The following is a 25983-nucleotide window of genomic DNA, read 5'->3' on the forward strand; positions in this document are numbered from 1 at the left end:
TTGGAAATATTCAAAGAACCAGTCAGGGCTGGGTTTATATAGAACATGAATATGCAGTCTATAATTGTGTAAAGGCTTGTAAGTTATTGGGCATTAATAGTTATAACAGTGTATTGCTTGAGCCCATTCATGAGTGATTCAACAACTTAAGCTGAGTTAATACACTGGCCTCCAGCCTCCATCCACATAAATGACGCCAATGAAGCAATGCCCCCCAACCTAGGACATTGTTTACAGCTGTCACAATACATCGATCAGCGGCTGCAGCTGATCGATAAAAAATGTCCCTTCAACAAAAGTTGATCAAGCGACTGACACACATTAGATTGAAATTTGTCTGGTCCCTGTTTGAAGATATATATATATATATATATATATATATATATATATATATATATATCCTATATATATATACTGTGTGTGTGTATATATATATATATAGTGTAGTCTTAGAAAACGTGACCACGTTACAAAAGCTATTGAATAACACAACACTAATTGCTGGTAGTCAATGCCAAATAGAGTTATTTAAACTTTTTATGTTGTTATCATTCACTTTAAACTGTAAAATCATCTCATGTTTGGCGATTCAGGTGCTGTATATTAAGAGTTTCATGGTCTATTAATGGCAATAATTTGTTCAGAGTAAATAATCTTTTTACAAAAAAAATAAAGGAAAAATCGATAGTATGCTAAATTCTATTCTTACTGGAACTAGAAAAACGCTTCTGTGAAAGGTCAGGTGGCAGTAATAGACATTAAGAAAGATGGAATGTGCCATTTGGCATTTACTTCTGAATAAATCTGATGATTCACTGTAAGATACTGTATCAGACAAAGCATTAATCAGTGATCAGTGCATCATGTACATCCAAACAAAGGCCAACAATTCCCTCAGAGCAAAGAAGAACCACATTCACACATTCACATATTTCTCCTATGTAACCTTTAACTAGATGGCCTGTGATTTTTCCATATCTGCTGGATATTGCCAAGATTTTATACATGGCATGTGTACAGAAACTATCAGACTGGATTTATTAATGCATTGGTGAAAGCCAGACTGGCTCTCTTGACAGGTTTACAGTGATTGCGAATAGATGGTTTGTTGCCATTGTAATGTGGAATATCACGGTGTACCAGTGCACCTAATATACCTGTATACTTGTATGTATCATTTCTAATCTTAGTCCTATAGCACAGTGTGATTAACGTTGATGAAAATTAATATACAGGCACACCTGTGCGGCAAATTTGTTTTAGAAATGTATGTATTTTTTTTTTTTAAATGTTATAGTATAACCGCTTCAACCCTGGAAGATTTTACCCCCTTCCTGACCAGAACACTTTTTGCAATTTGGCACTGCGTCGCTTTAACTGACAATTGCGCGATTGTGCGATGGTGTACCCAAACAAAATTTGCATACTTTTTTTCCCACAAATAGAGCTTTCTTTTGGTGGTATTTGACCACCTCTGTGATTTTTTTTGTGCTATAAACAAAAGAACAGCGACAATTTTGAAAAAAAAAATCCATATCTTTTACTTTTTGCTATAATAAATATCCCCAATTTTTCCCTCAGTTTATGCTGATACGTATTCTTCTACATATTTTTGGAAAAAAATCGCAATAAGTGTATATTGATTGGTTTGCGCAAAAGTTATAGCGTCTACAAAATAGGGGATAGAATTATGGCATTTTTATTATTATTATTATTTTGCTAGTAATGGCGGCAATCTGTGATTTTTATCGGGACTGCGACATTATGGCGGACAGAACGGACACTTTTGACACATTTTTGTGACCATTGACAATTTTACAGTGATCCCTTTATTTGTGTGGATTTGCTACCACTTCCTGTTTTGGCTATGGTATAGTAAGTGAAGTTAGATCTCCTCAATGGGACACAGGTGACTAAAAAAAACCTGACCGGTGTTATAACCCTCCCTTATGCTATCCAAAATGAAAATAAAGATCCTGGGGAAAAGCTGTATTGTGACTGGTTCACATAACAATCAAGTACAGGATTCTCTTCCTCTCTCTCTCTCTCTCCCTCCCTTCCCCTCTCCTTTTATTGTAACTGTAGTGTCTCCCTTTAGAATGTAAAGTGCTAAATAAAATATATATACAATTTAGCTATACCCTTTTTCAAGAGTTTACCGGCTGATGAACTGTCTGTACCTTCCTCTTTTCCAACAGCAGGGAGTGGTCCATACTGCATCAATGAATAGTGCTCATGCAGTGACATGTGAGCACCAACAAGGGCATTATTATCATTACCCAGGGAGCAGTCCTTTGACAGCATGGGCTTAAATGATGCTGGCCAACCATTGTCCAGTGTCAGAAAATAATAACTGTGGGGGATAGCTACAGATTAAAGTGGACCACTGAAAAAAATTAAAACCAGCAGCTACACATACTGCAGCTGCTGGCTTTTAATAATAGGACACTTACCTGTCCTGGAGTCCAGCGATGTCGGCACCGCAGCTGATGTTTTCATCAGCTGTCCGGTGCTGCCGCCGCCATTGCTGGTAAGGGAACCCGGCAGTTTAGCCTTATGGCTTCACGCCAAGGACCCTACTGCCCATGTGCGAGGCTCCGCTCCTTTCTCCTACTGACCCGTCAATGGGTGGAAGAGGAGGAAGCCAAGCCGTGACATTAATACCCACAGCTGTGGCTCCTGGAAGTGAGACCAGGATTCCACCCAAAATGTGCCAATTGTGGCATCGAAGGGAGGGAGGAAACAAATGAGCGGAAGTTCCAATTTTGGGTGGAACTTCGCTTTAAGGCGCTTTTCACACGGTGGATAGAATTCAGCTTTTAGCTGTGAATAGATCAATTTATCTACTGCAGCTAAACTCTGACTATAGCCCCATTCACACACTGCATTTAACAACAGTTTTGTTACATGGGGTTTGGTGCGGTTAGAAAAAATAAATTTGACTGCGTCCAGGACCGATTTATTGCAGCTATCTGCACATAACTGCAGATACTCTCAGTGTAGTATTTCACCTGCAGATAGCAGCGGCAACAAGGAAAGAAAAACAACATGAAGCACATCAGAAATGGCAAGAATGTTCACAAATAAACGCAGCCGCATGTAAACGCACGTAAATGCAGCTAATCGCAATGTACAAATGCAAGTGATCTCTGTGTCTGGTGTCTTGGAATTTCAAAACAACAAACCATGCTTTTAACAGCGGCAGAACAGCCGCCCATGTGAAAGGGATTGTAAGCTGTATATTGTAGCACAAAAAAATAATACTATTAGAATTCTATTCTATTTATTAAAAAATATATATATATATTTTGCCTGGAGTTCTACGTTAAAGAGATTCTGTTATATATTTTTTTTTTTGATCCAACAAAATTTTATTTAGTTTGCAGAGGTACAAATTATACAAGGTCCCCTTAACATTGCGGGGACAAGATAACAACATAGGTTAGGACATCCCGTACTCAGTGAGTATTTATAGGTAGGAGGTATAGCCCCCTCCCCCCAAACCGTTTCAAACAACACCATCCCGCAAAGTATCACCGTCCCCATCTCACCCCACATTGATGCCCAGAAGTCTATCCATCACAAGGTCTACCGGGGCTAGACCTGGTACATCCAACCACTTTGCCCACAATTTCTCAAATTTGTGGGTACTACCCCTGTGTTGATACACCACTTTCTCCATCCTCAGCACCAGCCCAATATTATTAATCCATTCAGCCAGAGTCGGAGGGGCCTCAGCCCTCCAGTGAACCATAATGAGTTTCCTTGCTTGGAACAGAACCCTGTGTATCGCCTCTCTGTCCGCTTCCTCCCATTCGTACTCCTCCAGAGCCCCCAAGAGACAAGCCCTCGGGTCCTGTGGAAGAGCCACGCCAAAAGTCGAATTTACTGTACTCACAACTCCCGCCCAATACGTATGGAGCTTTGGGCATCTCCACAGCATATGGATCAGATCACCATGGTCTCTTTTGCACCTGGTACAGGTTGGATCAAGCTGAGGATTCATCTTATGGAGCCTGTGTGGGGTATAATAAGTGCGCAGCAAAATATACAGTTGTGTGAGCCTCTGTGAGACATTCAGCGAGCATTTACCCACTGCCTGAAAGATTTCCTCCCATTGTTCCCCATCCAGTTCGCCCGCATCCGCCTCCCACCTTTCCCGTATCCTCAGGGGATGCTGCTTCATCACGTACTGTAGCAGAATGGCGTAGCACTGGGAAATAAAGCCTTTTGACGTCCCAGCATCCCCCAGAAGATCAAAAGCAGGGGTCGGCGACAGGCACCACTCAGAGGAGCGACCCTGTGCCGCCACTGCGTGCCTCAACTGCAGATAGGAGAAGTGCATAGTCTGGGGCAAGCCAAACGCCCCCTGCAGTGCAGAGAACGAGCGGAGCACCCCGTTACTGAATATGTGTGTGAGGTGCGTGATCCCATACTGTTTCCACCTGGCCCCGGACTGTAACTTGGCTAATTCAGTGTATGTGTCGTTCTGCCATATAGGGCTGTATTTCGTGTAACCCTCCGCATTTTGCACGTATTTGACCTTATTCCATACCTTCTGAATTAAGCTAAAAGTGGGGAGCTTCTTGTGCGGTTTAGCAAAGGCTTGCGCCTCCAATGCCTCAGGGATCGGCCTTCCGCCCACGGTGTGCTCCATAAGCTTCTGAGCCGAGGATCTCACCGCCGGCCGAAACATGCCAACCAGTTGCTGCATCTGAGCCGCCAAATAGTACAGCCAGGGGTTTGGCAACGCCAATCCCCCGCCATCTTTAGGTCTCTGCAGGTGTTCCAGTTTAATCCTAGGCATCCTATCTTTCCATATGAGATCTCGGAAAATACTATTTACGGTATGAAAAACCTTCAGGGGTATAACCATAGGGGTGTTGTGTAGAAAGTACAACAGTTGCGGCATGAGTATCATCTTAATAAGATTCACCCTGCCGGCAACCGACAAGAATAGGGCCTTCCAAGTCTTAACTTTGTCTCTAAATTTCAGAAGTAAGCGAGAGATATTTAGATGTATGAAATCCCGTGGTTTAGCCGTGATCTGTACTCCCAGGTACTTAAAGGACGAAGTAACGGGTATGGGGCATACGGGGTTGATTATCTGCGTATCGTCGCCATCTAGTAAAAGTAGTGATGATTTTGCCCAGTTTATAAGCAAACCAGAGAACTGTCCAAACTCTGTAATTGCCACCATAGCTTCCCTGAGGGAGGGATCCGTGTCGCCCAACAGAAGGAGAGTGTCATCAGCATATAGCATCACTTTTTCCTGCATGTCACCATAGCAGAATCCAGTGATGCGGGGGTTAGTTCTGATGCCAATGGCCAACGGCTCAATAGCCAAGGCAAAGAGCAGGGGGGACAGGGGACATCCCTGTCGCGTCCCCCTCCTCAGTGCAAAGCTCCCCGACAAAGAGCCAAATGTCCGTATCGCCGCCTGCGGCTGACTGTACAGCAGCCGCACCCAGGAGATATAAACAGGGCCAAATCCAAATTTGTGCAACACGGTCCAGAGATAGTTCCAATCTATGCTATCAAAGGCCTTTGTAGCATCTAGGGACAGCAGTGCCCTACTACCCATATTATCCGCCCGTGCTTGCATGTTAAGGAACAGCCTCCTCAGATTAACCGCCGTGGACTTATTGGGCATGAACCCAGCCTGATCCCCATGAACCAAGGAAGTCACCACCCCATTCAGTCGAATGGCGAGCACCTTGGCCAATATCTTAATGTCACTCTGTAATAGGGAGATGGGGCGATAAGCCCCCGGGTCCACGGGATCCTTACCTGGCTTGAGTAACAGTACTATATTTGCTTTGGACATTGAAGGGGGCAAAGTCCCCCCCTCCCTGGCGCTGTTAAAGACTTTTAGAAGCTGTGGCAATAACACCTCGGGATATTGTTTGTACACCTCCATGGGCAACCCGTCCTCTCCTGGGGCTTTACAGTTAGGGAAAGCACTGACTGCCACCTGTAGCTCCTCGACAGTGATTGGTTTTTCTAACATGGTACGTTGGCTATCGGACAGCTCCGGGAAGACCATTTGGGCCAAATACCTCTCTAGATCCCCCTGGGTGTACATCGTGCCAGAACTGTACAGGGTCTCATAGAAACCCGCCAGTTCCTGCATAATCTGGTCTGGCTGAGAGACTACCCTTCCTGACCCCGATCTTATAGCCCCTATCGCAGGCGAGCGTTGATGTGAGTTTGCAATCCGCGCCAATATACGGCCGGTTTTCTCACCCTCCTCAAAGAACGCCTGCTTAGCAAAGAACCTCTTCTTCTCAGCCGACGAGGAGAGCAATTGCTGGTAGGCAGACAGAGCAGCCTGCCAGGCCTCTCTGGTCAGGTCAGAAGGATCAGCGACGTATACCCGCTCCATTTCCTGGACCCTGTTTTCCACTTCTATCAGTAGTGCAGCCGAGGCCCCCTTCACCTCATTCACTCCCCTTATAAGCAGGCCCCGAAAATACGCCTTGAAAGCATCCCAGTTTAACACATTCCGCTCCATTCCTTCCCCATCAGCAAAATACCTTCGTATGTCCTCCTCTATTTCCACATGGGAACTTATCAGCTTCAGCCAAAAGGCATTCAGCTTCCATGGTGCCTTAACCAAGCTCCCCTGCGGTGCCACGCAAAGCTGCACCACCAGGGCAGAGTGGTCCGACACACTGCGGGGTCTGTGTGATAGGTCCGCTATCAATGGAAGCATGCTCGCATTTCCCACCCCTAGGTCTATTCTTAATAGGCATCCATGCGTCTTCGAAAAGCACGTGAACTGCCTGACCCCGGGATTACGGTGTCTCCAGATATCCACCCAGCCCACCTCTTGCAACAACCGCGCCAGGGGAGTACTCCTAGCGAGGGCAGAGGGACCGGGGCCCGGGTGTCTATCCGCCACCTGGTCTAGACAACAGTTAAAGTCGCCAATCACGAGCAACGGGACATCCGGCCTACCATCCAAAAAGGAGAGGAGGAGCCGGAGCACCGCTGCCGTGAACGGCGGTGGGATATAGACACATGCTAAGACACATACCAAATTACCCATTTTGCAATGAATAAACACATAGCGACCTTCCGAGTCTATCATACTGTCAATTTCCTGAAAATCCAGAGCATTGTGCACTAATACACTCACCCCCCTAGAAAAGGAGGTGTGTGTAGAGTGATATGCCTTACCCACCCACCTGTATTTCAAAAAGCACACAGTTTCCGCTGTCAGGTGTGTTTCCTGAAAACAGATCACCCCTGGTAAAAATTTCCTCAAACACATAAATAACATCGTGCGTTTCAGTGGAGAGTGCATACCCCTCACATTCCAGGATACGATAGACACCTTAGCCATGTGTATCTTCCACTATCATCAAAAAACAGTATACTAGCGAGCAAACCTATGTAGGCTGGCCCCTCTCTCGGGGGACAGGGCACCCCCCCATACCTGTTCTGTCCGGCACAGTTTCTCGCACAAGGGCTGAAGGCCCAAGTCTGGTGTGTTGTACCTCTTTCTTTGTATGGTGGCTGAAAAGATTAAAGTTAGTAAAACTTATGGACCGAACGGGTCCTAAAACTTCTTGGACCGCCAACAGGGCGGATTCAACACTTTGTGCGACTAATCGTCGACTTACTCCAGTCACATCAACCATCAGCACAGTACACTTTACGTTTAGGTCAGCTCTTCTCGCTTTGTGTCGCCAATCATTGAGTCCCCCGGCCAAAGGGAAAAATAAAAAGATTCAATTAGGTAAAAAGTAGGAGATCCCCCCTAAACAGAAAAAGGGCCAACCGTTGAAGTATAATAGCTCTTCCAACATGTGCATACTAGGTGCCTGGAGGCAAAACAAAAGATATAGCCTGGGACAAACTTGCTCATGTCTCACTCCCCTTCCTCCTGCACTCGGCGTTGCAAAGATTGCTCGTTCCGATCCAGCCATGACATGGCCTCCTTGGCAGATTCAAAGAACTGGGCTTGACCCCGCACCACCACCCGGAGCTTCGCAGGGTAAAGCATGGCATATGGGAGTTGCAGAGCTCGCAGCCGCCGTTTTACATCAAAGAATTTGGCCCTGCGCCTCTGTACTTCTTGTGAGAAGTCCGGGTAGAAGGACACCCGGACACCGTTATGTTGTATATTCGCTCGCTCCCGAGCCTGGCGCAGCACCGCCTCCCTGTCCCGGTAGTGTAGTAGTTTCGCCAGGATGGATCTAGGGGGGCCCCCCTGTTGCGGTGGGCGAGAGGGTACTCGGTGGGCCCTTTCCACTGCAAAAAATGGCGACAGTGCATTTTTGCCAAAAAGTTCAATCAGCCAGTTCTCCACAAACATGGTGGGGTCCTTGCCTTCCACCCTCTCCGGCAGACCCACTATACGAACGTTGTTTCGTCTGAGACGGTTCTCCATATCTTCCACCCTGTCATATGCGTCTCTAGCCATCTGCAAAGCAGCTCTGGTGTCTTGGGTCATGGGCTGCATCTGGTCCTCCACCTCACTGACTCTGCTTTCCACGGCAGTAGTACGTTCGCGGATTTTCTGCATATCCTGCCTCAGCAGTCCAAAATGTTCTTTCAGTGTGTCCACAGAAGCTGTACACTTATTTACTGCTTTGAGTATATCAGCCAGAGTGGGTTGCGCAGCATTCGCAGCCTGTGCGTCTGCGGCCTGCTCATCCTCAGGCCTGAGGCCTGCTTGATCTCTGTCCTCCTCCTCCCCCCAGTAAAGTGGGACACTGTCCTCCTGTGCTGCGGGCCTAGTGTGGGGCGCATCACCCGAGCGGGACGGTTGTTCCGGCCCCCCCGTCCCAGTCATCTTCTGGGCATAATAAAACATTCTGTTATATATAAAACAATTTTTGCACATGCAGCCATTCACTGAACTTAACATTTTCCTGAATTCGTCTTTGTCAGAACTAGTGTTATCTGTGTTATAATAATACATTTTTTTAAGAGCTGCTATATTGAATAATTTTCCACAGCATCCATGCAGAAGGAAGTGTAGAGAGGTCTGTGTTAACTCTTTGTAGCTACCCTCTTTTTCCCTGATTGCTTGACATTGGCAGCATGAATTTAAAACAGACCTTAAAGGAGAAGTCCAACCTGAGCTTTTGAGCTGGATTTCTCCTCTGGGTCACAGGAATGCAATTAGTTTTGCACTCCTGTGACCCTTTTTTAGCGGAGAGTGGTCTAAGTCCGCTATCCGGTGACATCACTGCCATCAGCCGGGGCAACGCGTCATCATGACTTCCAAGTCGGGATCCGCCAGCTGCCCTGATTGATGCCAGTCTCAGCGTCACAGCAAGCCGCTGAGATGCCGGCTCCCCGCCCCTCCACTGCTTAGCGCTTCAATGAGCGCTGAGAAGTAGAGCAGAAGCGATGCTGACTGACAGTCAGCATTGCTCTGTTTGGGGAAGAGTGAGAACCGAACCATCGGCGGTGTTCGGTAGCTCATTTCTCAGTGCAGAGACGCCGGGGGACAGCTGCAGCATTGGTCTGATGCTGCATCCCTCGAGGTAAGTATGAAAAGGAAAAAAAATATATATACTTCTCTTTTAAACTAAAAAGGAAAGCCCCTTTAATTACATTAGAGCCTCCACTCTCATTAAATCATCACCTTAAAGTGATAAAAAATCCTGTGGGAAGTTAGTAAATAATATACCGACCTTGGACTATAGATCCTTGGAACACTAAGGCCTCGTACACACGATAGGTTAACCAGAGGACAACAGTCTGATGGACCGTTTTCATTGGTCCAAACCGATCGTGTGTAGGCCCCATAGGTTATTTAACCTTAGGTTAAAAAAATGGCAACTTGCTTTAAAATGTAACCGATGGATTGCTAACCGATGGGAAAAAAACGATCGTTAGTATGCACAACCATCGGTTAAAAATCCACGCATGCTCAGAATCAAGTCGACGCATGCTTGGAAGCATTGAACTTTGTTTTTTTCAGCACGTCGTTATGTTTTACGTCACCGCGTTCTGACACGATCGTTTTTTTAACCGATGGTGTGTAGGCGCGACGGACCATCAGTCAGCTTCATTGGTTAACCTATGACAACCGTCCGTCGGTCCGTTCTTATCGGATGGACTTATCGTGTGTACTCGGCTTTAGAATCTAAACTCTCTTGAGAAGATGCTCTTTTGCTGTGCTTCAGTATTTTCTTGTGGGATTTGGGATACTCCGCTTTCTTGGAATTTCCTAAGGTGGTTGGGATGGGGATGTTACTCTCTGCTGCGTGGAAGCCAGGGTGATGGAAAGTATGTTTTCTACTTTTTCCCCATGCTTTTTCACAATTGAATATGTGAGAGAGGACCATGGTATAATACAGTACATTGGCCATATTTTTAGTGCAAATATCATAAGTAATAAGATCATTCAAGTTCCCTTTTTTGCCCCAGTAGTTCTTATTTATGAAGTTATTCATTGTAACAACTTAAAGTGAAACTGTAATAGTAGGTCAAATGTATTTAAAACATTTTTTCAAGTTTATTTTTCTTATTTTTATATATGTTTTTAAAACTAATATTTTATGGCTGTATCACTCATAACACTGGAATAACATAGCACCTATGAGTTTTTACCACCTCAATACCAGCATGTCGCATCCCCTTTAATTTCAAGACCATTTTTTCCGTTTTCAGCACTGTGTGTTTGACTGACATCTACTCATGCAATGGTGTTTACAATTAATTTTATATAATTTTTTGAGACAGCAAGGTTTTCTGTGGGTGGCATTTTATAACCACTGGGTTATAAATTTAGGAGAAAAACATTTTGAAAAAAAATTGTGTATACATTATTTCTGTTAATAAAACACATGAAAAAAAAAATGGCAGCACAGTACAAATATCCCCCAAATTACCCTTTTTGATTCTAGAAAATAGACATCTGAAGCTAATCAATTTTTTTTGCATGCTGGCATTGAGTGTGTTAGATTGAAATTATGTTTGATCCCCCCAGGGTCAGAGGGGCACACAGAAGAAAACAGTATGGAGTTGACTTAATAAAGGCAAATATACAGTTCACTGCAAATGTTCTTGCTCCCAAGCTTGGTAAATGAGGTAAAGCTTCACTTTGCAAAGAATACCCAATCACATGCAAGGAAAATAAAAAAAACATTTTTGCTTGCATATGATTGGATGATAGAAGTTGACAGATCTTCACTTCATTTCAGAGAGCTTCCCCTCAAATCTAGAGCAACTGCAGTGCACAGTGTATTTGCCTTTATATGTTAAGCTGGACTTTCACTTGTGTAATAGAATATTATATATATATATATATATATATATATATATATATATATATATATATATATATATATAAATATAATTAAATGTACACTGTTAACTTGAAAGAATAAAAGTTTCTGCAAGACTATTGCAATTACACACAGTCACTGGGCAAGTCTGAAAAGTGGATTTTCTCTTCTTTAATATTACTGTAGTTTAAATAATTATTAATATTATTATAATAATTTTATCCTGTTTCAGAGCCAATCTGATTGGCTCTGTGCATTTTGCCAGTGACTTCTGCTAATGACAGACAAAACGCACGCTCAAAAATATCTGCTCATTAGAACACATGTTTTACTAAAATGGCTGGTCAGGGGTTGGTTAGGGCAAGAGCATAGAAGAAGATATTTGCTTTCAGACACTCTCCTTCTAGAGGTGACATTTTGTCAAAACAGAGCAGGTAGATAGGGAGACAGAGCGAGATGATTCACTTCTATGAGCAACAACGCTGCAAACCTTAAAGTTCATATAGTAACGGCCAATGTGTTCGGTGCCCACCACCTCCGGATAAAGTGCCTGCTCACCTCCAGTACCACTATCTGACCCCAGAGTCATTATAGCCTTTAGTGAACTCCACTCTAGATGGTACTGGAAAACTCCTCGTAATATCGTCCCTGAATCACGCTACTCCACTTCTTGGTAGCCGATCAACCATGAAACATGTCAAAAAATAGAAATGGAGCAACCATAGTTCTCTCTGCTTCCAATTATTAGTAAAACTGAATCAGAGGATCAGTTTAATACAGGGCACTTTCACCCGCTTCCTGCCCAGGCCAATTTTCTGCTTTCCGCTTTCACCCTCAGCATTTCAAAATTCACAGAAATTATTTATTCCATCTCAGGCAGGTACAGGCGAGGTGTGGAATTGAACCTTTTGTGTATTATCCATAGATATACAGAAAATATATTTGATGAGAACAATTCCTTCAAATCTACAGTTTTTCTTGTATTTATTTGACAATATTTATGTAGACTGTAATGGATTTTCTATGGTTACATTCACTGATATATGTAAAGGGAAAAGTAGACATCTAAAACCTGTTGTCAGGTCATTGTCAATTTAATCAGTAAAAAAAAAAGGTATTTTTTTATTCATGTGTTATTTTTAAAGTTGTGTTTCATAAAAGGCTTCTCTTCCTAGAGAAAATCTAGTTGCTACCATAATGTAAACTGTCAATAACTAGCTTTATTCTAGCAGTGATCTGCTCTCCTTAAAATCTTTTATGCAAAAGAACAATCTCTCTGCTTACATTATTTTGTCAGAATTGTTTTAGATATTCAGGCCAGGTATGACTACAGATTAAGATAAATAAAAAAGCCTCCGATGCTTCCAGGAGGCACAGTTGATGTCACTGTAGCAATAGGCTGAAGTGCATTCTTCTGCTGGGAGGCACTGTGGCATCACTTTTGCCTCCCGGAAGCACTAGAGGTCAGGTCCAAGGTGATTTTTTTTTTTGTTTCTTTCTTTTATTTGTGTAGTGATGCATTGCCCTATGGAGTGTGTGCTTTATTTACTGTACAATGCCACATCTTACTCATTGGGAAAAGGAGACAATTCTTCAACTGGTGTTTGATACTAGCTTTACAGACAATACTCGTTTTACTCAGAATTTATTAATGGTAGCTTGCTCAGTGCTGATTGATGTAATTTTGCACAGTGTTGTAGGATCACAGCATGCCTTACTATCAGCCTCCTGTTGTGTCTGTTCCCACATGTGTTTCTTTAAAAAAAAAAAAAAAGAGCCTTCATTCTGACTTCTTTCCACCTTAGATAACATCAAACGAGAAACATTTAAACAGTCTGAAGAATGATGAAGATCTTCTTATCCACACTCTGGAGAGACTTGCTCAGGATTCAAGGTGAGTCCCCTCGGGCAAAGAGGAATTTCCGCACCCTAAACAAACGGCTTTATTTTTAAATACTAAATAACAACGTAATTGGTTTCATGTTACCCGTGTCAAGGAAGACTTTGCAGAGAACATGCAAGAATTTGTGTTTTGGGAAGCTGCCTGTAATTATAATTTTTGGCAACATATTTTATATACCGTATTTGCCGGTGTATAAGGCGACCGGGCGTATAAGAAGACCCCCTAATTTGACAGTTTTTTAAGATTTTTTGCCTGTACTCACCGTATAAGACGACCCCCCTTCCGGGGCTTCTGACGCTTCATATTTTTTCCTTCTGGAGCCATATTCTTCTTCCTTCTTGCTGGAGCTGGAGCCAATCACAGCGAGCAATGTATTCTATTAATGAATACAAAGCCTGCTTGGATTGGCAGAGGCTGTAACATCATCAGCCCACGCCTCTTTGACTCTCAAAGCCAATCCGAGCAGGCTACTGTATGTAGCCTGCTCAGATTGGCAGAGGTTGTTACTCCAAGGCTCTGTATTCATTTGAATACAACCCTCACCGGGATTGGCTAAGCTACATACAGTATTACCGCACATCCAGCAGGCATCCGAGCAGCTGACCCGGCATATATGACTACCCCTGATTTTTGGCCATTTTTTTTTAGTGTAAAAGGTAGTCTTATGCCCCGTACACACCATCACTTTATGTGATGAAAAAAAATGACGTTTTTAAAAACGTCACTTTAATTGACTGTGTGTGGGGGAAAACGTAGTTTTATGTCTTGTAAAAAACGACCAAAAAAAATTGAAGCATGCTTCAATTTTATGTGTCGTTTTTCAAAACTGCACTTTTTACTTCACAGAAATTGACCGTGTGTAGCAAAAAACGTCGTTTTCTAAGACGTTTTTTCATCCACGCTTGCCCAGAAGCTAGCTTCAATGGTAAAACGTGGTGAACGTAACCTCACTTTGCAAGAACATTGTGAGAAAAACGATGGTGTGTAGGCAACTTCGTCTTTGAAAATTGAAGTTTCAAAAACGTCATTTTTTACTTCACAGAAAGTGTCGTTTTTTTTCATCACATAAAGTGATGGTGTGTACGGGGCATTATACGCCAGCAAATACTGTAATTTTATATTGAATGTATTGCTGAAGTCTGTAAGACACAATATAGGATTATTAATAGAAATAGAAATATCCAATGAAAAATAGTATATGCAATTTTAAATATAGTACAAAATAAGCATTTTTTCATACACTGAAATTTTGGATATTTACCAGCCATCATTGTGCCAAACCGGTAATTTTGTAATAATGGTTAAAAGACCCACAGACATGAGATGATGGTTGTTGCCAAATCTGCCTGCTAACTAAAATCTGGCTGATTGTATAATCATTATTGCATATATTTATGGACACTGTGACCAGAGTAAAGTCAGAATTCCTCATCTGCATACTTGTTCCAGATTAGTGAGTTAAAGAATTAAAGCCACTAGATTAGCATTACAGCCAGTTAGCTAGCATTTTTATCAGGAGAGTTCAGCAATATTTTTCCTCAGTGTAGGTATCGTGAAAAAAGCCTGAAGCAACTGTCTTGAGCAGCAAGTTTTATGGCCCAGTAGCAGTAATAGGAGTTTGTTATATATGTGTATGAAACGCCAGACAATAAATAAAGTGATGTGATGCAATAACCACAAGGGAGTTTATCCTTATCAGGTCAGAAAGACTAAAACATTGCCTAGTACTGGAAAAATACACTCACTCAAACTGAAACCTGCTTATTTTTCCAGGGAATACCTTTTTCATGACCTGCACATTTCACTTTGGCACAGCAAATTGTATGATGCTGCAGAGTTCTACTATACTATCAGTGCAATAATATCTACTGCTAATGCAATTAGCGATGTTTCATTATGTGTGTAAAATCAACACTTGACATTTACAATTATTAATGTTAGCAGTCCCCTCGGATTTCCTGTGTAGTAAATGGCAATTTGTGCCAAATTCCGTTGCTCGGTTATTGCGAGCTGCGTTACAGATTATTATTAGTGTTAGCATCATTGTCAGCATACTGCTAGAGAGGAGGGCCCTTCTACAATGACCTTTAGAATATAAGCGATGCAGAAACACTACATACATTTATTAAAGGAGATGATGGAAGTTGGGTACTCGGCAGTCAAGGAATGAGAGTAATGGTGGCCATGCATGCTTTGATAAAAGATCAATTTATTTTCTGAACGATCTCTCAATCATTGATTGAAAACACAATTCTTTGATATGCCACACACAGGGAAGTAGATTTTGATCAATTATTAGAAGATACAATTGTAAATTAACGGTTATAACCCTGTTTCCACCATGCAACCTCATAATCTGAACAACTGACATACAATAAAATTCATGGCCAAATTGTGTCAGTGCTGCCAAATGATTAAAAACGATTGATAGTCTTCAACCATTGATAATCGACTCGTTTTGATCTAATATGATGGAATCTAACTCGGTTGGAAGGGGAAGTTATGGCTTTTCAGTTTGTTTCTGATTCCATCGCTCTGGTCGGATCACACATCAAGAAAAAAAAAAACAGACCGTATATGGCCACCAATAGATGGATAGGAAGCAGGTAGGTTTATTTTGTTTTTTTGTTCAATCGTTTTTATTAAATCATGAAAGAAAAATACAGAACCATTAACCACTTAAGGACCGCCTAACGCCGAGATACGTTGGCAGAATGGCACGGCTGGGCACAGGCATGTACAGATAGGTTGCCTTTAAGAGCCCAGCCGTGGGTCACTCGCGCGACCTGGTCTGAAGCTCCGTGACCCCGCCCGTGGGACCCGATCGCCGCCGGTGTCCTGCGATCGGTCACATGAGCTGAAGAATGGGGAGAGGTGAGTGTAAACACACCTTCCCCATTCTTCTGTGTGGCAGTGTCACTGATCGTCTGTTCCCTGTTATAGGGAACGCCGATCAGTGACGTCACACCTACATCCACGCCCCCCAACAGTAAGAATCACTCCCTTAGGGCACACTTAACCCCTTAGCGGCCCCTAATGGTTAACCCCTTCACTGCCATTGTCATTTTCACAGTAATCAGTGCATTTTTATAGCACTTTTCGCTGTGAAAATGACAATGGTCCCAAAAATGTGTCAAAAGTGTCCGATGTGCCATAATGTTGCAGTCATGAAAAAAACACTGATCACCGCCATTACTAGTAAAAAAATAAATTATTAATAAAAATGCCATAAAACTATCCCATATTTTGTAGACGCTATAACTTTTGCGCAAACCAATCAATAAACGCTTATTGCGTTTTTTTTTTACCAAAAATAAATAGAAGAATACGTATGGGCCTAAACTGAGGGAAAAAAAAAAATTTTATATATTTTTTTGGGGATATTTATTATAGCAAAAAGTAAAAAATATTGTTTTTTTTCAAAATTGTCGCTCTATTTTTGTTTATAGCACAAAAAAATAAAAACCGCAGAGGTGATCAAATACCACCAAAAGGAAGCTCTATTTGTGGAAAAAAAAGGACGCCAATTTTGTTTGGGAACCACGTAGCACGACCGTGCAATTGTCAGTTAAAGCGATGCAGTGCCGAATAGCAAAAAGGGGCAAGGTCCTTAACCTGCATATTGGTCCAGGTCTTAAGTGGTTAAAAGATATCAGATATACCAGCATGGCACACAGGCCGACAGTACAAAGTACTCAAATATTGTTCAAATATCTTGAAAAGCTAGAAGTAGGTAGGTTTTAAATAATTAAATAAATATTTTTAGGTTGAGACCAAATAAAGCAGAAAATTCATAAAACTGAGGACTGCCTATGTTAAATATGTAAACTCTATTTATTCCTGTTAAGATGTTTAACTTTTTTTTAAAGTTTAGCTCACAAAATAAGCATTTATGCCAAGTGAACCACAGATGAAACATTGATCAAGTTGCTTACGTTATGGTGCTTGGAGACATTTGGATAGTGGCTAGCCATACACAGGGATGGACTGGCCATTGGGACTACAGGGAGTTTCCCGGTGGGCCGATGGCTCAGTGGGCCGGCTTCAGTGACAACGGACTGCCCCCCCCCCCCTCCGCTCACCTCCTCTCCCTCCCTGCAGCGCTCACCTGGGGGGAACAGAGAAGCAGGGGGAGGAGCAGGGAGGGGACAGACAGCTGACTCAACAGCTATGGCCTGGGAGTTTCTCACTTCTGCCTAATCTTGTCCCATAAGGGGGGGCACCGAACTGATACTTTGCCCCGGGTGAAATAATGTCTAGCTTCCCCACTGGTACTGCTTATAAGAGTACTAGTATCAGCCGTTCTACTCTAATAAAGCAGAATGGCTAGTGGCTAGTGAAGGTGGAGAGGGGGCTTGGGTGGCGGGGCAGGTGCGGGAGTTGTCCGGCCACCATGAGAGAGACCTGTCAAAGTGGGCCAGTCTGGATGAAGTCCAGGGCCCAATTTTTGTCCCAGTCCAGCCCTGGCCATACATGCACAACTCATAAAACAAGCTTGCTTGCACCTGTAAAGCAGGGATAGGGGAATGCTAAGGTTCTTCCTTGCTTAAGTGAAATAATAGCAAGTGTTTAGGAAAGTCACTCCAAGTGACTAAAATGATATTAAAAGAAATGTTTTTTAATTGAAATAAAAAAAGATGTTAAAATTACCTACTCCATGCAACAATATTGCACAAAGCAGACCCTTACCTCTTCCTTGGTGGTCCCTTGCTGGCCACTGTCATCTTCTTCTTCATCTGAGTGGCTGTATGCGTCCATAGACATATGCAGCATAGCTTGACAACGTCCCTGCTTCCTGTTCACTGGATTTGATTAGCAGCAGCAGGAGCCTATGGCTCCCACTGCTCTCAGTGTATCCTGTGAATCTGGAAAGAGAGAGCAGCACCGCTGCAGCCAGGGACAGTGCTAGAGCAAGAGAGGAGACAGGTAAGTGCCTTCTTAAACCCTTCCCTCCGTCATGTCTCAGCACTTTAAGTGGATCTAAATGCCAACAGTTTGGCAAATTAGAGTCTTTATCTAGGGCCATATATATGTAGCCACTCAACGTTAAAGCCCACCCGCCGTGAGGCCGCATATATATGCACCAAAACAGCAGCAAGTGGTCAGGGAATGCATTAAGATAAAAATGTAACTTTGTAACCACTTTCATTTTTTACCCGAGCGAGCCTGGTTTAGGGTGGGAAGGGTCTTCAGACATAAAATCATCACCCTTCTTAGCCATAAATGGGCACTGCAGTGTGAACAGGGCTTCGGGATGGTGGCCAATATCTATCTAGTTTAGCTCCACAGCTTCATGTGTGAAAGCCATATCTGGGATTTGATATGTCTACAATACTATCATGTGATGGTTCTGGACCACATCTGTACCAGATAAACTCATTCATACCTCAATCTGGTCACTGTAATGAGTGTTGTAGCTAATGCTGTGGAGTTTTTTTATTCAGTGGAGCAGGTGAGGCTGTGGATATCAAATATCTGTGCTGTAAGTCATTTAAATTGTTTCCTGTGTGATCTCAGCACCTGAGATGAACATGTGAGTGAGCAATTGACAAGCTGCAGAATATTTGTTCTGCTTTGCCTTGTTGTAAAGTGATAAAGTTGGATTCTGTGTAGAAAATAAACCTTTTAATCCAACTATACATTTCTTTAAAAGAAGATTATTTTTGCTATAATTCAGTTTATATAAGTACCTTATTTTGGTTTCAGATAGCTTCCTGTGATTACCTGCATAACAAAATTCAGACTGGGAGTATGAGCCAATTAGACCCCACTGCATTAAATATTTTTTCTAATGTAAATGTGGCAATAGACACTGGTCTTTGGCTGTTTTTGACTGGATTGAGTGACAATTAAGGCCCAGATTCTCAAAAAAGCGCCTATCTTTAGGCGGGCGTAGTGTATCTCAGATACACTAAGCGGCCGTAACTTAGAGCGGCAGGTCCCGTATTCAGAAACATTTTCCGCTCTAAGTTACGGTGGCGTAGTGTATCTGATACGGCGTAAGTCCGCCTAATTCAAACTAGGCTGGTAGGGGGCGTGTTGTATGTAAATGTTTTGTGACCCCACGTAAATGACGCGAACGGCGCATGCGCATGCTCAGTATCACGTTGAATTTTCAAATTAAATTACGCCCGCTCAATGCCTAGTCGACGTGAATGTAACTTACGTCCAGCCCCATTCACGGACGACTTACGCAAACGACGTAAAACACGATGCTGTTCCGACATTTCCGACGTCCATACCGAACATGACTTACCCCTGCTTTATAAGGGGTAACGTTACGCCGGCGTATGTCTTACGTGAAACGACGTATCTTGATACGCCGGGCGCACGTACGTTCGTTAATCGGCGTACCTAACTCATTAGCATATTCAACGCGGACATCTGCGGAAGCGCCACCTAGCGGCCAGCGTAAATATGCACCCTAAGATATGACGGTGTAAGAGACTTATGCCGATCGTATCTTAGCCAAATTTATGCGTAACTGATTCTAAGAATCAGCCGCATAGATACGACGGCTCTCATTTGGACTTACGATGACGTACATGGCGCTACGCCGTCGTAAGTCCTTTGAGAATCTGGGCCTAAATGTCTACAAGGCACTCCTGGCCCAGGCTCATTGGGGGAAAAGCTGAACTTCGAAAACCTGTCTGAATATTGATTTCCTTGTTAAGGTGATGCCAAAAGTGTCCTCAAGACCCCTCCACAACTCTATTATATGCACTAAACATGAACCATCAACCAAGGTTACTGTTAATGTTTAAGTGGCATGACAGCTTAGCGCTGCCTCTTGATCCTGCTTGTGATGGGTGTACAGCATTGATAAGCTGTTCTTTGACTGAAACATCCAGAGTGTGGAACTTCAGGATTGTTGCACAAAAATGGAATGGCAGATCAAGATAATCTAAAGACAAACTTGAATCAAACATGTTTCAGGGGTCAAAAGACATCTCCCTTTGTCAGGGTTAGTAAACGTATATAACAAAATGTTGAAAATTTAACTAAATTCACATGACATATGCAACATATACTTAATTCTCAGCCTCAGCATATATAAGATTATAGATAAAATCTAAATAAAGTGATTGCAAAGCTTAACTTGTTAAATAAAAATAATAGACATGTTATACTTACGTCTCAGTGCAATGGTATTGCACAGAGCAGCATTGAGGTTCTTGGGTCCCCCGCTGATGTTCTTTGCTTCTTCTCTTCTTGGTGTGCCACCATAAGAAGCTGCTCCTGGGTCAGGCTGTGTATGTCTATAGACGCACACAGCCTTGCTTGGCCCTGCCCCTCCTCACAGGATTTGATTGACAGCAGCGAAAGCCAATGTTAAATATGTGTGTTGTGAAATTAAGTAAAGCCCTTTTTATTATTGTTGCTATTTTTTATGTTATGTTTCCAAAGCAGACAGACAAGGCTTCATAAAGAAAAACAAATATTAGTGGCAAGTCAGGCGAGAATATCTTATAGTAAGTCCAAAACTGCTTAGACCTCCACTGTTACCAGTAATGGACAGTAGTACAGTAAGTCATCTTTAACCACTTCCCGACCGGCTCACGTACATATGGCAGGTTGGCTCTCCAGTGCAAAACCACGTACAGGTACATTGGCTGCTTAAAGAGCCTTAGCAGGCGCGGGGAGCCTATTGCGCGTGGTGAAGGCAAGGAACAGAACGGGGATCTGTGTGTGTAAAATCACTGTTCTGTCAGGGTAGTAGAGACAGATCATGTGTTCCTATTAAGTAGGAACAACGATATGTCTCCTCTAGTCACTCCCATCCCCCCACAGTTAGAACACACCCTGAGGGAACACCATTTAACCCCTTGATCGCCCCCTAGTGTTAACCACGTTCCTGCCAGTGACATTTATACAGTAATCAGTGTCTACTTTTAGCTCTGATCAGTGTATAAATGTCAATGGTGCCAAAAAAGTGTCCTGTCCCTCTGCCGCAATGTCGCAGTCCCTATAATAAATCACTGATTGCCACCATTACCAGTAAAAAAAATAAGAAAAATTCCATAAATCTATCCCCTATTTTGTAGAAACTATAGCTTGCGCAAACCAATCTATTTTTTTTACCAAGAATATGGAGAAAAATATATATCGGCCTAAAATGATGAAGAAATCGGTTTTAAAAAAAATGTTGGGATATTTATTATAGCAAAAATTTAAAAATATATATATTTTTTTCAAAATTGACGCTCTTTTTTTGTTTATAGTGAAAAAAATGAAATGCCACCAAAAGCATCAATCAAAAGGGCATCAATTTTGTTTGGGCACCACGTCGTACGTGCAATTGTCAGTTAAAGCGACGCAGTGCCGTATCGCAAAAAATGCTCTGGTCATTAAGGGGGTAAAACCTTCCGGGGCTGAAGTGCTTAAATGCACAACACAACACAGTTCCCCATAAATGTTTACTGTACAAAGTAAGGTTCGTTGGCATGGACCATAGGGATTTTGGAGTACATGGATTGAAAACTGGCTACAAGGGCGAGTTTAGAGGGTAAAAATAAATAGGGAGTACAGGGTTCTGTGCTGGGACCAATCCTATTTAATTTGTTCATAAACGACCTGGAGGATGGGGTAAACAGTTCAATCTCTATTTGCGGATGACACTAAGCAAAGCAGGGCAATAACTTCTCCGCAGGATGTGGAAACCTTGCAAGAAGATCTGAACAAATTAATGGGGTGGGCAACTACCTGGCAAATGAGGTTAAATGTAGAAAAATTTAAAATAATGCATCTGGGTGGCAAAAATATGAATGCAATCTACTCACTAGGGGGGGAATCTAGGATGGAAAAGGGCCTGGGGTCCTAGTAGATGATAGGCTCAGCAATGGCATGCAATGCCAAGATGCTGCTAACAAAGCAAACAGAATAGTGGCATGCATTAAAAGGGGATTAACTCAAGAGAAAATGTGATAGTTCTCCCACTCTACAAGACTTTGGTTCAGCCTCACCTAGAGTATGATGTCCAGTTCTGGGCTCCAGTCCTCTGGAAGGATGTGCTGGAAATGGAGCGAGTACAAAGAAGGGCAACAACGCTAATAATGGGTCTGGAGGATATTAGTTATGAGGAAAGGTTGCGAGCACTGAACTTATTCTCTCTGGAGAAGAGACGCTTGAGAGGGGATATGATTTCAATTTACAAATACCGTACTGGTGACCCCACAATAGAGATAAAACTTTTCTGTGGATTAACAAGACACGTGGCCACTCATTAAAATTAGAAGAAAAGAGGTTTAACCTTAAACTGTGTAGAGGGTTCTTTAATGTAAGAGCGGCAAGGGTGTGGAATTCCCTTCCACAGGCAGTGAATTCAGCGGGGAGCATCGATAGTTTCAAGAAACTATTAGATAAGCACCTAAACGACCACAACATACAGGGATATACAATGTAATTCTGACATATAATCACACACATAGTTTGGACTTGGTGGACATGTGTCTTTTTTCAACCTCACCTACTATGTAACTATGTAATTGAACATTTAAGAGGAAGGGCTGTATCAGAAGACCTAGCAAGAATGAAATGTGGTCAGATGAGAACAGGAAAATGGAGTTAGAATAAGCAACAGGATCACCAAAACTGGATGACCCAAGATTGTAAAAATGATACCTGCTCTAACAAATCTTGTTTTTTCCTGTGACATGCAGATGGTTGGGTTAGAATTTGGTGTACATACCATGAATCATTTGTAATAAAGTGAAACAGGAGGCTCACAACCTGAATGTGCAGCAGACAGATCTGGACCAAAATCCCGAGGACGTTTTTAAGCACTTTGTTCATATTCTGGTGTTACTTTTTACAGTGCTAGTGTAGTTTACTACTAAAAAAAGTTTATCTATTCACTGTGACCCTCTGTATATTAATATGTCTGATGTATAGAATAACCACCATTAATCTTTCCAATCTCTTCTTACAAGTGAAGAAAATCTTTGTCTTTTCTCCTCTTTGGTATGCCACCCTCCCACCAGACTACAAGGTTCTCATATTACCCCCGCCCAGAACTATGCTTATATCGGCCACATCCTCTTGCCTCGCTGCTTTGATCCACAGGCTGGTGTGAAAAGCTGCAATATAACTCAGCTTATTTATTTTCTCTTCATTTTGACTCGCATAGTGGTCTTTTTGTTCAATGCTATTTAGATAATAATTTATCTGGTCTTAAAAAGAAATAGATGAGTAATTGGAATGGATTCAGTATGCCAACATCCTTTTCCTTGTCGAGTGCTTTGTTTGTTTTTTCTCCTTGGCAACAGGCATACAGTTAAGGATACTGGCTAAAAGTACTACAAGCTTATGATGAATGCTACATTGTAGAATAGTTTTTATGAAACGATACAATAAAATGATCTCTATGTTGATCTGTTCATGTTTTATAATCAAAACTTGGCATTTGTGCATAATCAGAAGCAAATGTATGTATGCTTTGCATTAAAAACACTTTTTGTTATACCTGTATTGATGTAGGGCTTTCCAGAATACATTAAACCAATCACATCTGTACCCTGGGAGCTTAGTGTCTAGAGTCTGGGTTAACCTAGCAGTTCGGGGGTCTTTGTGTACTGTGGGAGACAACTGGGGTACTCAGTGGAAACCCACAAAGGTTTAGGAGAAAATTCAAACTTTACTAAGAAAGTCGCTCTGAATTAAATTGAACCAAGGACTCCAAACTGAAAATTAAGCATGATAATCTTTTAGCCACTTTTAGCTCCACCAGGAACTTTTGACATTTACACAGAATATGCATACAACCTTATGAATCTTCTTTTCTAAAGTTCTAAAGCTTTTTCTTCTAATCTGAAGCCAGAGCTTTAGAATAGCACAATTTTCGAATGGTTTAAAGGGGTTTTAAAGGTAATTCCTTTCCCCCTAAAGGGCTTCCTTTACCTTAATGCAGTCCTCCTTCACTTACCTCATCCTTCAAATTTGCTTGTAAATGTCCTTATTTCTTCTGAGAAATCCTCACTTCCTTTTCTTCTGTCTGTAACTCACCACCGTAATGCGAGGCTTTCTCCCTGGTGTGGAGAAAGCCTCTTGAGGGGGGAGGGGGCGAGCAGGAGTGTCAGGACGCCCACTAACACACAGCTCCTTTGTGTCCTGACCCTCCTGCTCGCCCCCTCCCCCCTCAAGAGGCTTTCTCCACACCAGAGAGAAAGCCTTGCATTAGGGTATGTAGTTACAGACAGAAGAACAGGAAATGAGGATTTCTCAGAAGAAATAAGGACATTTAAAATTGAAATCGAAGGCTGAGGTAAGTGAAGGAGGACTGCGCTAAGGTAAAGGAAGCTATTTAGGGAAAAAAATGTTTTACCTTTACAACCCTTTTAATTTAACCGTATTCAGCAAATCTGTCTCTGTTCCAGGCAAGTATAATCAACAGATAAGACACCATATAGGGGTAAGGCAGCCCATTATTTCATTCAACCAGTGAGTTTAACGAAAAAAAATGACCCGATTCCCCCATCCACACATCCAAATTAGGAAGGGGAGTCCTGCTGTGTCATTGTATTCTAACAGCAGGGAGACTATCCCGCCATCAGAAGACTATCCCGCTATCAGATGACTATCCTGCCATCAGAATACGCTGATCAGCATTGCAGGCTATAACTTTGAGCTGGGAAAATCTGACAGGGTGGTTGTACAGAAGATGATTGGTAGATTGACTTCTGTGTAACCACAGTGCCCATACATGGATCAAAATCCAACCAGTTCAGAGACCTGTCGAATTCCGATCCATGTATGGCTGGCCTAACGAATGAAACTGACTTTAAAATGAGCATTTGTAAGCTTACTAGTAGAGAAGATGGTAGCGTATAGAAAGCGTGTGAATTATTTTAGATGATAATATCCACATTTTATTTAAAGTGTTAAAGCCCTTCTACGGGCAAATATTAACCCTCCTCCTACCCCCCTCTCAACCTTTTGGCAGTTTTTTTTTTACCTTTGTAATCAAGTTTTAACTTATAAAAGCCCACCTTCTGGGTTCCTAGTTGGGGCTATATCTGGGCGTTGATATTCGGTTATTGAGAAGACCCCCTCTGATGGACAGAAAATAGGACGTGTCACTATTCACACAGGCAGTGGCATGGACACTTGAAGGAGGACCCTGCCTCCTGTACCCAAAAGGAAAGTGAAGACTTGGACGCAAAACTTCATGTGACTGTAGATTTAGATTTTTCATGTCTGTGAAAAGTTGAAGGGGGTGTGTGGGAGGGGGAACCCTGTAGTTCAGCTTTAAATGATAATTTCTATTTAGCAACTAAAAAGCCTGGACTTGTCAATCTATATTATCGTAAAACAACTTAATAGGTTTGGACCATCCAGAAATAGGCTTGTGAAACATGCAGCAGCCCTCCAGCACTGGCTGGGTTAATCGCTGTATTCACTGGAGAACTGAAAAAAATATTATTTTTTTGTAGAACAAGATGCATTTGTGAATCTCATTATGAGCAGAGTCTACTCACATTTGCTATTCTTTTCTAAAGGTTTTTTCTTTCCCTTGACTTAGTTATAATTGCTTTTCCACGTCTTAAGTAGCCTCAGCATTTAATGAGAAAAGGGCCCGATATTACACTGAATTATTCTATCAAGAGTTATTTGCATTTTTTAAATTAAGTTATAGAGTATAAGCTAGACTGAATAATCAAATCATGTTCACAATATGAAACATTTACTGGCGCACAACTTTAACCTCGTAGTGCTTGCCGTCACCTTGCCTATGCGTAATTCTCAGGCAACAGTAATGGCAAAATGTCGGGTTAATTCTTTGCTCTTCAGAGACTTAACGTTATTCACTAAAAGGTAAATGGGACAAGGCGG

General features: G+C 42.3%; 1 protein-coding gene across 1 annotated transcript in view; it reads left to right on the forward strand.

Moving 5' to 3' along the window:
* Positions 1-25983, forward strand: part of ULK4 (unc-51 like kinase 4) — a 798383-nt gene that overhangs the window by 753679 nt on the left and 18721 nt on the right. The window contains exon 36 of the mRNA XM_040353131.1: positions 13058-13146. Within this exon, the coding sequence (XP_040209065.1) occupies positions 13058-13146 (89 nt within the window). The remainder of the gene's footprint in view (positions 1-13057; positions 13147-25983) is intronic.

The sequence above is a fragment of the Rana temporaria genome, chromosome 5 (assembly GCF_905171775.1).
Source record: "Rana temporaria chromosome 5, aRanTem1.1, whole genome shotgun sequence".
Lineage (NCBI taxonomy): Eukaryota > Metazoa > Chordata > Amphibia > Anura > Ranidae > Rana > Rana temporaria.